This window comes from Colius striatus, chromosome 2 (genome assembly GCF_028858725.1).
Source record: "Colius striatus isolate bColStr4 chromosome 2, bColStr4.1.hap1, whole genome shotgun sequence".
In the NCBI taxonomy this organism is placed as follows: Eukaryota; Metazoa; Chordata; class Aves; order Coliiformes; family Coliidae; genus Colius; species Colius striatus.
In genome coordinates, this window is record NC_084760.1 from 110182336 (window position 1) to 110195513 (window position 13178).

At 57.2% G+C, this 13178-nt stretch overlaps 1 protein-coding gene across 2 annotated transcripts in view; it reads left to right on the forward strand.

The window, feature by feature from the left end:
* LOC104559485 (phosphofurin acidic cluster sorting protein 1-like) overlaps positions 1 to 13178 on the forward strand; it is a 64367-nt gene that overhangs the window by 50143 nt on the left and 1046 nt on the right. The window contains exons 3-22 of one of the 2 annotated variants that reach the window (XM_061990382.1): positions 1380 to 1469; positions 1801 to 1926; positions 2080 to 2242; positions 2352 to 2443; positions 3339 to 3419; positions 4186 to 4245; positions 4854 to 5005; positions 8117 to 8210; positions 8920 to 8991; positions 9098 to 9228; positions 9351 to 9483; positions 9611 to 9715; positions 10733 to 10839; positions 11133 to 11287; positions 11380 to 11490; positions 11574 to 11676; positions 12346 to 12388; positions 12491 to 12533; positions 12610 to 12751; positions 12944 to 13167. In XM_061990382.1, coding sequence (XP_061846366.1) covers positions 1380 to 1469; positions 1801 to 1926; positions 2080 to 2242; positions 2352 to 2443; positions 3339 to 3419; positions 4186 to 4245; positions 4854 to 5005; positions 8117 to 8210; positions 8920 to 8991; positions 9098 to 9228; positions 9351 to 9483; positions 9611 to 9715; positions 10733 to 10839; positions 11133 to 11287; positions 11380 to 11490; positions 11574 to 11676; positions 12346 to 12388; positions 12491 to 12533; positions 12610 to 12751; positions 12944 to 13167 — 2227 coding nt within the window. The remainder of the gene's footprint in view (positions 1 to 1379; positions 1470 to 1800; positions 1927 to 2079; positions 2243 to 2351; positions 2444 to 3338; positions 3420 to 4185; positions 4246 to 4853; positions 5006 to 8116; positions 8211 to 8919; positions 8992 to 9097; positions 9229 to 9350; positions 9484 to 9610; positions 9716 to 10732; positions 10840 to 11132; positions 11288 to 11379; positions 11491 to 11573; positions 11677 to 12345; positions 12389 to 12490; positions 12534 to 12609; positions 12752 to 12943; positions 13168 to 13178) is intronic. The other variant, XM_061990381.1, reaches the window with a different exon arrangement.

Sequence of the window (13178 nt, forward strand, 5' to 3'; positions counted from 1 at the left end):
GCAGCCTGTATGAGGTGGGACCCAGCTAGCTTCAACTCATCTGCTCACTTAGCCCACAGTTTAAACCAAGGAGTGCTCACAAAAACAGTGAGAATTGATTGCAACAACAGTTGTACTGGCCTATCCCATTGCCTCCCTAAATCAGTATCTCAGCTTGTTGGCCTATTCACAGGGAGGCAGGAGAGACCAAGGAACTGCATTGGGTTATTTTGTACTTGGAGCTGGTCTCACAGCTTTGCAGGGACACAGCCAGCAGGCACCCACTGGGGGAGGAGGTCTGTGAGTTGTGTCACCTTGTGACCAAGAGAGCCTGGTGCATGCAGACAGCATTTTTCATCCCTCAGGTCACTCAATGCCTCTGTCAGCAGCCAAGCTGTAGAGGCAGTAAAGACTGGACAGAAGCAGAGTTGGAGTGGGCACATGGTTAGAGTGTTTCTCTTACTGCCTTCCTGGGGCAAAGGACAAAGAAATTGTATATGTGGAGAGATGAAGATTGTTGCCTGAGGAAAAGACTGGGAGGAGATTTGGAGACCCAAGCTGGGCAAGTCAGAGGGGACCTCTGTTCCCCTGAGACATCTTGCCTTGGTCCCAGCAGAGCCATCCTGCCAGCACTGGATCTATCTGCTGGGAATCATAGATGGGCTCCAAGACCTGTTCCTTTCCTGCCCAAGCAGCGTGGTGGGAGCCTTTCCTTCCAATGCTGGCTCTGTATCACAGCATCTCAGAATGGCAGGGGTTGGAAGTGACCTCTAGAGACCATCCAGCCCAGGTCCCTGCTAAAGCAGTTTCCCCTCCATCAGGTCACACAGGAACACCTCCAGGCAGGTTTGGAAACCTCTGGAGAAGGAGCCTCCACACCCTCCCTGGGCAGCCTCTGCCAGGACTCCCTCACCTCAGCAGTGAAATAGTTTTCCCTCATGTTTAAAAGGAACTTTTTGTGTTCCACCTTTTTTCCGTTACCCTTTGTCCTGTCACTGGAGACAACAGAAAAAAGTGACGCTCCGTGAGCTGCAAGGGAATCTCTCCTCTGGTGCCTGGCCACCTCCTCCCTCTGTGGAGAAGTTGCTCTCACATTCTCACTCTCTTCTGCTGCAGTTTAGCATCTGTGTAACAACTTCTTCCCCTACTCCAATGTGTTCATCCCAGAGGTGTTACCTTCATCACCGATGGGCTCAGCCGTGGTCAGCGACGGGTCCATCTTAGAGCCAACTGACACTTGCCTGTCAGAAGCTTCTAGCAGCAATTTATGAAAGAAGCCACCCCTGTAGCCACTCACTACCAAAAGCTGGCCACACAACCCCCCTACAGCATGTGACACAGTGGAGCCTGTGGCTTGGATGCTCCAGCTTCGCAACGTGCCTCTACCCATCTTGTTGTAGGGTTCAAAGCGAGTCCTGAGATCAAATGAGTACGTCCTCCCGCCCGGCGGCCTGATGGAGACCGAGCTGGAGCTCACCTTCTCACTGCAGGTACCTTACCTTGCCTGGCCCCTGGGCTCCCTGGTGCTCCCCTCTCCTGGCACTTGCTGGCAAGCACGGCTTTGGAGGCTCAGCGTGAAGGGGACAGCCTCTGAGGAGAGGCCTCCTCTGGTTGCCTGTGCTCAGATCCTAACAGCCCAGATTTCCTGCCGCTGGCCAGCTGCTTTGTTGCTCCAGGGATTGTTTTGCTGGGCATGAGAGGGGCACCTCAAAGCTCAGCAGGTCACATCCTACTGTGCATCAACACTGAGGAAGAGTTTTGTGAGTGCTACGCTGAGCCTCACACTCACACTGCCGTCTTCCCTGTGCTTCCCTTCCCCAGTACCCACACTTCCTCAAGAGAGATGGCAACAAACTACAGATCATGCTGCAGCGGAGGAAGAGGTACAAGAACCGCACCATCCTGGGCTACAAGACCCTTGCAGTGGGCATCATTAACATGGCTGAGGTACAGGATGCTGGGAACAGAGGGTAGCGTCACCTGGCCTCCCTGTGCCAGTGCTGGGGAGGGAGCTGGGCCAGCTAGCAGGAGCTCAGGGCCCCAAGTGCTCTGGCTTGTTGGCTGTCATGTCACCTTGGATGGGGACTGGTCTCTCCCTAGGTGATGCAGCACCCAACAGATGGTGGGCAGCTTCTGGGCCTCCACAGCAACATGAAGGACGTGAACATCCGAGTGGCTGAAATCAGCATCTACTCTCTGTCCAGTCAGCCCATTGACCACGAGGATGGGAACGTCCCATCGGGTCCCAAAATCAAAGCTTCAGGTGTGTTTGGGCTCATCACAGACCTGAAGTAAACAGCAATGCCAGTCACTTCACTGGAGCCACGACAGGCATCATGTTTAGCTGTGGCATCTGAACTGTCTGCTTTCAGATCGCTCCCCGGACATTGATAACTACTCTGAAGAAGAGGATGACAGCTTCTCCTCAGAGCAGGAAGCCAGTGATGATGCTGTGCAGGGTCAGGTAAGGGAGACCTGGTCCCATTGCTTGGGCAAGAGTCAGGGGTTAAGGGTCTTGGTCACCCTGAGCCCTCTCATCTCCCTCGTCACCGTCTCAGAGGGCAGAGAGCCACAGTACCTGACAGCAGGAAGAGCAGGGGGCTGCAGTCAAGTCCACGGAGAGGTGAGGGACTCTGGAGAGCCATAGGTCTCACCCATCTATCCTTAGAGCTGTCTGGTCCGCAGGATAAAACTCCTGAGCCCCCTCCATCTTGCACCACAATTCTCTCCCATCTCCCTGGGACAATAGGCCAGAGGCTGCCCTCCCTATGAGAGAAAGCACAGAGTTTGGGATGAAGTACAGTCTGGGTCTGAAGATGGTCAGAGGTAGCAGAGCCTGAGATGAGCTGTGCCACTGCCTTTTGCTCTCCTCTTGGTCTGCTGCCTATAACTCGAGGCCAAAACAGACTTGTGGTGGCATGCTGAGCAAGCACAGGGACAAAGCCCTCTTCAGGGGCCTCCCCCGACGTGCCCCATCGCGCCGGGTTGACACATCAGGGCCTCACATCCCTGGGAACTGGGAGCGTGTTGAGGCTGATCTGTGGAGGAGCATTTCCTGTGAGCTCCAGGTGCTGCAGCCCTGGAGAGGGGAGAGCAGGATTACAACACATGGCTCACAGGGAGGCTGGAGAGTGCAGAGAGAAGAGTTTTGGGTTATAACGAGGACTGTTGTGGAAAGCTGCTGTCTCTGCTCTGAATCCTGCTGGATCTGAGAGGCCTGAGGGCAAAGGCACTGGGGAATAAGGTGTGACAGGGGACCTTTTCCAAGTGAGGGGCAAATGTGGGGCAGGACATCTCCTAGGGGGTGCTGCTCCTTGCACTCTGAGTTGCTCTGATGTGCTGTGACCTTCTGCCTGCAGGATCTATTTGATGAAGACGATGACTTGAGGAAAACCAAGAAGGCCAGGAGGAAAATGATCCGAACCACATCAATGACCAGAGTAACGTTTGCATTTACAACGTGCTCAAAGGGGTGGAAGGGATTCACTCCCTCCCCTCCCTGCAAGGAGGGGGGTTTTGGGGAGTGATGCAGAGCAGGGGACAGAGCCCTTAGCTCTGAGAAGAAGGGACAAACCTCTTGCCATTGATGAGTTGGCTTGCTGCTCAGAGCTGTACCCCAGCTCACAGTGTGCTTAGCCTGGCAGTGTGCTTAGCCTTAGCAGTGGTCATCTGTGTGCAGCACAGTTTTGACTTGCTGCTTTGACGTGGTCTCTTCTCTTTCCCTCCCTGAGGAAGGGGAAAGTTTAACACAAGGAAGAATGAACCATTAACAGTTCCTCTGCCTGTCAGCAGCAGGGATGGAGCTGCCCTGCCAGCCCCCTGCTCTCCTTGTCCCCATCTGCTTCAGCCCTGCAGCTCCCTGGGCACTTTCTTCCCGAGTTTATTCCCCGTCTTTTCTTGCCTGAAGGCAGCATTCCTCAACCAGATGGTCTGGGGAGAAAGGGGATTTAAATGGAGAGAAAATACTATTCCAGCCTGCAGCAGAGAGAGGATGAGTCCTTGCACCCTCCCTCGTGCCCAAATATGATCACTTCTTTCAGAGCACAGATTTACTTCAAGTCCTACAGCAAGTGTAAAGAGCAAGGGAAATCAGAGCTGACCTTGGGCCTGTGGGCCTGGAAACTGAAATCTTGGAACATGTCCTGCAGTCTTGGAATGTGGTTTGATAGTTCTGCTGATCTTTTTTCTTCCTTTGTTTTGTTTTAGCAACCAAACTTCAAGCAGAAATTTGTGGCTTTGCTGAAGAGGTTTAAAGTGACAGAGGAGGTAAGAAGGGGGAAGGCTGCCCACCTGGTAGTGCCTCCTGCAGATGTGTAGGCATCCAGAGTGCTGGTTCCTGGGAGCAAAAGGCCTGAGCTTCAGGGGTGTTGCCAAAGGTGGTGTGAGACATGGCCCACATCACCCCTTGGCTTCTCCAAAGTCTTCTGCCTCAAGCAGGCAGCTCTGAGCCTCATGCTCAAATCTAAAGCATCTTCCTATTGGAGGTGAGAGGGGCCTGAGCAGATGGATGTTGTCACACACCAGCTCTGCCTCAGAGCTGGCATTGCAGGGACAACCCTGTTCCAGTCTAACTTCAACCTGGGGTAGCTGGCCTTGCCTGGGAGCCTGCCCCATGTGTACAGCACTCAGTCCCTGGGGTTCCTCTCGGGTGTCTTAGCTGCCAGTGAGAATGGTGGGTGTCTGAGACCCCTTCAGATGCCATGGCACCCTCCTTTGGCCCAGTGCCAGCGTCATCTGCTTCTTCCACAGCCTGGCTTTGGCTCCCTGAGGGTGGGAGCAGTGCCCTGATGTGCCTCATGGCTGGGACGGAGCTTGTATGTGCCCGGCCTGAGATGCAGGTGACTCTTCATTGCCCTCTGGGCTTGTTCCCACAGGTCCTGGACTCTGACCCAGTAGACCAAACCCAGGAGGTGGAGGAAGACCTGGGCTTGCTGTATGACAGCCTGGAAGAGTGCAACAACAGCGACAGTGGCCCAGAGATTGAGGACAATGAGAGCGTGCACAGTACCCCCAAACCCACCCTGAGGTAAGGCTTGCAGGGAGCCACGGGCTGGCAGCACGGTCTGTGCGACCTGAGGAATGCTCTCTGACATTTGCTGCTGCTTGGGCTAATGCAGTCATTGTCTTGTCTCCTGTCACCACCTTCTGTTGGCAGCACTGACCTCCTCACTTGCAACTCCTGTTTAATAATCTCAAAACTGCCCATTAAAACCGACTTCCTTCACATTTAGTCTCATTTAATTTGCTACCAGCCCAGCATCTGACACTTAAGATCTGCTGGAAGAGTAGCTACTTGATGTAAGCCCCTGCTCTTCCCAGCACTCATGTCTTTCTGCTGACAGTTCTGGCCTTCTCAGAGCTCCTCACACTGATGCATGCCTGTCTCTTGAGCACTTTGTGACTGCTTGGGCCAGTCTCTGTGTGTCCCTGTGAGACCTGCATGCTTCCTTCCTGCCCTTTGTGGAGATGTGTGACTAAGCAACCATATTCCCCAACCCATTCCCCAGGCTGACTTGGCACAGAGGTCTCCAGTGGTCCATGCAGTAAAACCAGGCTTTTCTCACACGTGATCTGCATTCTCTGCTCATGGCTGTTCTGTTTTTGTGCTGTCCCTTTGTGAGAAAATTGCCTTTTATTGTCTTCCTCCTTGGCTGCCTCACAGTGCACTGGGTCTCTTCTAGTCAAGCCAAGCTTACTTGTCATCATTGTTTCTATAGTTGGGGATGTAAATATTATTGGGCTTAGTTAGAATCCATGCTGAAGGCATTTAGCAGGGGTAGCTGGCTTGGTCTGCCCCAAGGAAACTGTTTGAAATTAAATCTGCAAGACTTGGGAACTGATGGGACAGAAAAAGGACCATGACAAAGGGCGTGTGTTCCACAGGCCTACAAGCTGTGAAGGAGGCAGCAGGCACCTGGGCAAGGGGAAGCTGCCTAGGTGGTGTGTTTGGACTCCAAAAGGAGTTTCACATGGTCATTCATCAAAGGAAACAAAGGTTATGTGGGAGGAAAAGGGAGGTCTTTGTGGTCAGATAATGGTTTCTGTATGTAAACTGTAAGAAAAGTCTGACAGGGGCATTTAAATCCAAGACCTCGCTCCGGTTCTGCAGGTGCCTGCTTGCAAACACCTGGTCACAGGGAGAGCATCCCTGAGTGAGTGCTGCTCTGTGCTTGTACCTGTCTTCACAGCCCTCCTTTGGGGGTTTGGTGCTGTCCCTGGCAGGACAAGCCTACTTACCAGCCTGCCCACAGGGCATCCCCAGCTCTCTCTGCTCTCCAGTGCCTTCCTTTCTGACAGTGCTGAGTGAGCATGCCCTGGAAGTCACACTACTGGGTCTGTCCTTCATGTCAGGAAGTGTGGGAGCTAACTGCCAAGGTCTTCGGTATAGCCTGTCTGGTTCCAAGGCCTTGCAGAACCTTCTCAGCTGGTGATGACCTCCCAGCCCAGCCTGTAAATCCAAGATGTGGTCCTCATGTTGGATTTATTGTCCTAGACAGCCTTGCCAGGCATTGGAAGTGTCTGTGGAGCCAAGGACATTAAGGTGGTCCTGAGGGATGAGTAGTGGTGCTGGGAGCAGATCCCCTTAATCAGCTAGGGAGGCCTTGCAGCTGTAGGCTGCTCCTGCACTGGAGCTAGAACTGAGGCTGTTGGGGGAGGCCTCAACCATCAGAGCCTGTGATTGAAGATCACAGGCAAAGGAGCAAACATCATAGGTGACTGGGGAAATGGATGGGGGAGAGAGGGCTAAGGAATTGAAAACAGAGGAGGCTGTGCAGAAGGGCTGGGATTTACCTGCAACCCTAAAGCTGTAGCTTTGGTAAATGAACATGAGCCTTGACTTCTCCCAGCCGGTGTATAAACAGTGCTGCTGAGGAGCTGCTCTGTGGTGGGGACCATCATCTGCTACGGATGGCAAATACTGTCATGCCTTGCAGCACAGCTTTGTCCTGTACACATGAAGTGGAAGGAGCAGCCAGGATGTTCAGAGGGCTCTAGGAGTCCTGCAGAAAGCTGCAGATGTATCCAGATGAGGACATTAGAAAACAATGGCAATTCTGGCAGTCCTAGTAGAAGAACTGCTCTACATCCTACACCTCTGTGGCCATCCCTACTGTCCCCATCTGCACACCAGCCAAACTGGGAGCAATTTTTCCTGGGACTCAGTGAGCAAATACATACACACAGCTTAGAGGGAAGTTAACTGGGGTCTCTTGCAGGAAAGTCCCACAGCTTCTGCGAGGGTCTGGTGAGGTACAGGGGTGCAGAGCCTGCTTGTTTCTGAAAGACTGGTCTTTGAGCAGCCCAGTGGGTGTGGAGGAGGGTCTTTGGCAAAAAAAAAGAGTGGAAAAAGGGGAAACAAAAGTAGAAGCTCACACTGTGGTAGTGGCAGAGACAGTCCTGCTGCAGCCCCAAGGGGGCTCCTGTGTTGTGACTTTGGAACAGGACCTTAGGGTTACACTGTGCATCTCTACCAAAACATCATTTTGGAAGCCTAAAAAAATGTCAAACTTAAGCACTGGGGAGCAAAACATGATGTTACTGTGCTACCTGAGGTGTGGTTCTGTGTGCAATACCATGGTCTTCAGAGCCTTGGGAAGGGAGAAGGCAGAAAGAGAAGGCAGAAGCTGCTCCTGGAAGTGTGTGAGGAGGCAAGGAGGCGTCCCTGGAAAAGGAGGAGCAGAAGGGAAGGCTAGCAGAAATGTGTGGTGGTACAGAGCAGGCAGAGAGGCTCAGCAGCACATCACAGGGGTGGTCTCAACAGAGATCATGTACCAGTGAGATGGGACAGGGTGGCAGCTCCTCACCCAGCAGTGGTAGGGGTTACATGAGAGGGAAATGTCTGCTAGCAGGGAGACAAGCAGCTTGCCTCCATCCCACTGGAGGGTCACAGGTTCAGCCCTCTTGCTGTTCCAACACCAACCCAACAATGTAGTTGCAGCAGCCCGGGCTGTGTGGGGCTGGCAGTTCTGCTCCTGGGCTATGAGTCTGGCCCTGAGTTCCAATGGGGATCCCTCCACAGTGCTCTGTGCTTGGGATAGGTCAGTGGACGTGTACTGGGTTCATGGTGACTTTGTTCCTCTCTTACTCCTGCCCTTTTCTCTCCTGTCTGTCCGTCCGTTGGTCTGTTTCTCCGCAGGCGTTTCTTTGAGGGAGTCTCTCATTCTGGTTCCCAGACTGAGATCGGCAGTCTGCACAGCCAGAAAGGGCAGGATCCAGAGTCGGGCAGCCCTGTGAGTTACACCACCACCACCACCATCACCACCACTTCACGCCCCCTTCCCTCCCCAGCCAGCTCAGCACCCCCACAGTGCCTGCAGCTCTCTCGGACACCAAAGCTCCTCCTGGCAGTGCTTCTCTGGGGCTCCTCCTCCCCTTCTTTCCTCTTCTTTTTCCCAGGGCAGGGGACAGGTGGCGATGGAGGGGCATCCTCTGGGGCCTCGCTCACTTGGGCTGCTCTGTTCCTTCCTGCCCTGACCCCACTCAGGCTGTTCTGCTCCATCCTGCCCTGACCCTACTTGGGCTGCTCTGCACGTTCCTGTCCTGACCCCACTCAGGCTGCTCCACTCATTTCTGACCTGACCCTGCTTGGGCTGCTCTGCTCATTCCTGTCCTGACCCCACTCAGGCTGCTCCACTCATTCATGCCCTGACCCTGCTTGGGCTGCTCTGCTCGTTCCTGTCCTGACATCACTCAGGCTGCTCCACTCATTCCTGCCCTGACCCTACTTGTGCTGCTCTGCTCATTCCTGTCCTGACATCACTCAGGCTGCTTCATTCATTCCTGCCCTGATCTGACTTGGGCTGCTCTGCTCGTTCCTGTCCTGACCCCACTCAGGCTGCTCTGCTCCATCCTGCCCTGACCCCACTCAGGCTGCTCATTCCTGTCCTGACGCTGCTCAGGCTGCTCAGTCTTGCCCTGACCCATCCCCCTGTCTCCCAGGCCGAGGTGGACAAGCGGAAGCCGGGAGTGCTCCGCCCGCAGGAAGAGCCGGGAGTGGAGGTCCCTGCAGTGGTGAGTCCAACATTACCCCCACTTCGGCTTTTTGGGGTGCCAGGGGTGCCCCTGAGCCCGGTGGTGGGAGCAGGGTGTGTGGCAGTGACCGTGAGTGCCCCCGCAGGAGCTGGCGGCAGAGGAGCCGTGCCCGCGCCTGGCCCCCGCAGAGGCTGCCACCAGGGAGGGCAGCGTGGATAGGCTGGCCCAGCTGGGCCCTGGGACCAAAGCCGAGCTCCCCAGCGCCGTGTCCCCCAGGTAAGGTGGGCTCCGTGCCCCGTGCCAGGCCTGAGGGCTCACGCTGGCTCCCAGGAGTGAGTGAGGGCTGGTGGAGGTGGGGCTTCCTCAACAGTGTCGCCTCTCCTGCTCCTCGCTCGCAGCAAAGCAGAGAGCAAGCAGTTGTGGCGTCCCCGCAGCACCTCCGTGAAGGACCGGCAGAGCTCCAAGGGACAGGGTGGCCGTGCCAGCAGCCTGGACAGCGAGAGCTCTCCGGACTCGTGGCACAGCACCCAGGTGAGGCCCTGGACGCCGCCTCACCTGGAGGCTTCTCACACAAGAGTCCTGCCGGGCCTTCAGCCACAGGCAGAGCAGCCAAAGCAGCTCAGAGCTGGGACTAACCTTCGTGATGAATCTGTCCTAGGTGCCTCGAAAGTCAGTTTATGATCAGCTGAACCAGATCCTGGTGTCAGACGAGCAGCTCCCGGAGAGCATTGTGCTGGTGAATGTCGCCGAGTGGCAGGGGCAGGTGAGGAGGTGTGCTGGGAGCGGGAGGCACGGGGTCCCAGGGGATTCTCCCAGCTGTGCCCTCCTCTCCCCCAGCATGGCCCTTCCTGCAGGGACCCAGCACGTTTGCACAGTGCTGAGCTACACACACCAAAGGCTGGTGTGTCTCCTCCACCACGTGCCACACACCAGCGTTGCTGGATCCTCAGAGCACCATGTCCTGAGCAATGCCCAGAAAAGCTGATTAATAGACTGCTCCTTGTGCCCCCCCCGTTTGGTCCTGGTTCTTAGTGACTGCACTGGTCAGAGCTGTTTGGATGCCCTGGCAGAGGTGCTGGACTCCCTCTGCTGGCACCAGGCCCTGTGACAGAGCTGTTACCTGCTCAAGAGACAGGAGAGCAGAGTGTAACCCCCCACAGCCAGGGAGCTCTGCCTGACTGCTTTGGCAGGACTGGAGGCTCCGGCAAAGAGTGAGAAGAATTGGAGTTTTGACCCAAGCCGTGCATCCTTGGACTGTTCCTGCTTTAGCTCTTGTCCTGAGGTGGGAAAAAAGGAGCAATGCTCATTCCCAGACTCTTCATGGCATCTTCTAAGCCCCCTTGTCTGGCACTAGTGCCTCTTTTACCACTGTTCAGCTGCACGCAGACACCTGGAGGAGCACAGAAGGGTTTTGGAGTGTCACAGAGGGAAAGAGCAAAAGAAGGGAACAAGCAGAGGGGACTAGAGTCTAGAGCTGGGCCCTGCTGTGAGACAGCAAGATTTAAATCAGAGCCAAACCCTGGTTCTTTGGGCAGTTTTTCAGGGGAGTGACCAGAGCAGGGGGTGAGGGCAGAGCTGGGAGGAGCAGGGAGCGGGTGCTCAGGCACACAGCCAGGCGTGAACCCATGGTTTTGGCCTCCCTACGTGGCACAAGTTAGGGACAAGGGGCCGCAGCTCTTATCCCAGGCAGCACAGGAGCTGGGGCAGGCAGGAGCTGGTGCTGGCCAGCACAGCTGTGCTCTCCCCCAGGACGCTTTAACTGAGTTCTCTGCCTTGGCAGTACGTCAGCGAGCAGCTCCAGGCACACAAGCAGCTGGTCGTGTCCACCTGTTCCGTGGCAGACATCCAGGCAGCCTTCAACACCACGGTGTCCCGCATCCAGCGATAGTGAGTACAGCCGGGGCCAGGCCCGGCGGCTCCCCAGCATGGCAGACGAGGGCCGGGAAGGGCCCTGGCTGCCCCGGTGCTCTTTGGGACCCCTTGGGATTGTACGGCAGGCGTAGGCCCCGGGGGGAGCGGGGCATCCCCTTACCGGCTGTGCCTGTGCCAGCGCCCAGCACGCTGGAAATGCTCAGCGCTGGGTTTTGCCACCAGGTTGGTGGCCTCGCAGGGCACGTCCGCTGCCCGCCAGCCGAGCCACAGCCCGTCCCTCAGCGTCTCCTTTTGTCTCCCTCTGGCAGCTGTAACTGTAACTCCCACATGCCTCCCCCGGTGAAGGTGGTGGTGGCGGGGGACCAGAGCTACCTGAGCGTCATCCTCCGTTTCTTCGTGGAGCAGCTGGCCAGCAAGACGCCCGACTGGCTCAACTACCTGCGCTTCCTGCTCGTGCCACTGGGTGAGGGCCAGCGCCAGCGCGGCCCCGGGACGGCTGTGTCCCACCGCCCCAGCCCCCCCTCCCGCCGCCAACGTCACCCTTCTCGCCCACAGGCTCTCACCCTCTGGCCAAGTACCTGGCGTCGGTGGATACCAAGTACAGCACGCTGTTCCTGGACACGGCGTGGCGGGAGCTGTTCAGCAGGGCCGAGCCGCCCGCGGCAGGTGAGCGGCTGTTGGCCAGGGCGCTGCGCGGGGGCTCCGGGGCTGCCCCCAGGCCCCTCACCGCCCGCCCTTTGCGCCCGCAGACACCGTGGACATCGCGGGCCGCGTGGCGCAGTTCATCGCCGGCGCCAGCCTCTCCCACCAGCTGCCCATCTCCGAGGCCATGCTGACCTACAAGCAGAAGAGGTGAGCGGGGCCCCTGGCGCGGCCTGTCCCGCGTGGCCTCCTCTGCCTGGGCCGTGAGAGACTGGCTCGGCCAGCGAGGGGAGCGGGTGTTCCACGGTGCCGTCCTCTGCCTCCTCCACCCCTCCAGCAGCTGCGGGCTGCGATGCCCTCACCGGGGACCCTGGGCTGGGCTGGGCTGGGGGCCTGAGCTGGCACTGTGCTGCCCTGGGGGTTGACGGTCATGTACCAGCTGCACTCTCACCTCTCCCTTCTCTTGGTTTCTGGCACCCAAGGAAGAGAAGTCTCTATTTTGATTTTTATATCAGGTATTGGCTTGTGCTTGCTGTGCCGCTGCCTGGCCCCCCCCAACCCTTCCCCCCCATGTGCGTCCACCCTTCTTGCCGTGCAGAGGAGCCGTGACCCCCGAGCGGGGCAGGGCTGCCCTCCCGCATGCAAGCCCCCTCCCAGTACTGGAGGGACAGACTCCTTGCCTCCTTGTGTAGTGTGCCCTGTGCTGCCATGTTGGGGACACGGGGTCCCACGGGAGGGAGGGCAGAGGAGATAGTCACGTGGCCATGAGCCAGCATTGGCCCCTGCCAATGTTGGGCATCCCTGGGCCACGAGGTTAGCCACCCAGCACGTGGTGCTCGGCACACTCCAGCCCTGACCAGCCTGTCTTCCTTGTTGCAGCCCCGACGAGGACTCCTGCCAGAAGTTTGTACCCTTTGTGGGGGTGAGTGTGTTGAGGGACTAAGCGGGCAGCTGGCTAGGGGGGAGCAGGGCAGCACACAGCCCTGCTGGTGCTGGGGCCTGGCTGACTTGTCCCTCCTCACAGGTGGTGAAGGTGGGCCTGGTGGAGCAGTCCTTCAACGCCTCGGGTGAGTCTCTGCCTCCCCTCTCCACTGTGCAGTGGTGTCCTCCAGCTCCACCTCACCTTCCACTCTTCCTCCCCAGTGGACTCGGATGATGCTGCAGCCTGCGCTCCCTCCCTGCTGAGCTCAGCACCAGCTGCCAGCGGAGCATCCCCGTATGGCAAGGAGCCCGTGAGCACCCCACCGCCCTCCCCATCCGTCAGCAGCGGCCTCTCGGGTGCTGGGTAAGGAGCTCCGCTCAGTCCGAGGCCCTTGGTGCTGGGCTGGGAGGGTTTGAGGTTGTGAGGCTGCCACATTCCAGGTTTTAGGGAGGGTCATTGTGCTCCCGGAACAGTGCAGGCTGCAGCTGGGCTACAGGGAGGGAGAGGAGCAAGGACAACCCCTGTGTGCTGCATGGTGCTGCCCCTCTCCCCCAGGTCTCTGAGCCCCAATGTGGAGGTGATGGGGTTGCAGGTGGACTACTGGACAGCACAAGGGCCCGACAGGAAGAAGGAGGGTGAGAAGCGAGAGACGGGTATCAAGAACACCCTCAAGAGCAACTTCCGCTCGCTCCAGGTCAGCCGCATCCCCGGCACGGGCGAGCTGGTGCCCCCCAGCACCATGGCCATGACCGTGGTCACCAAGGAGAAGAACAAGAAAGGTAACTGAGCT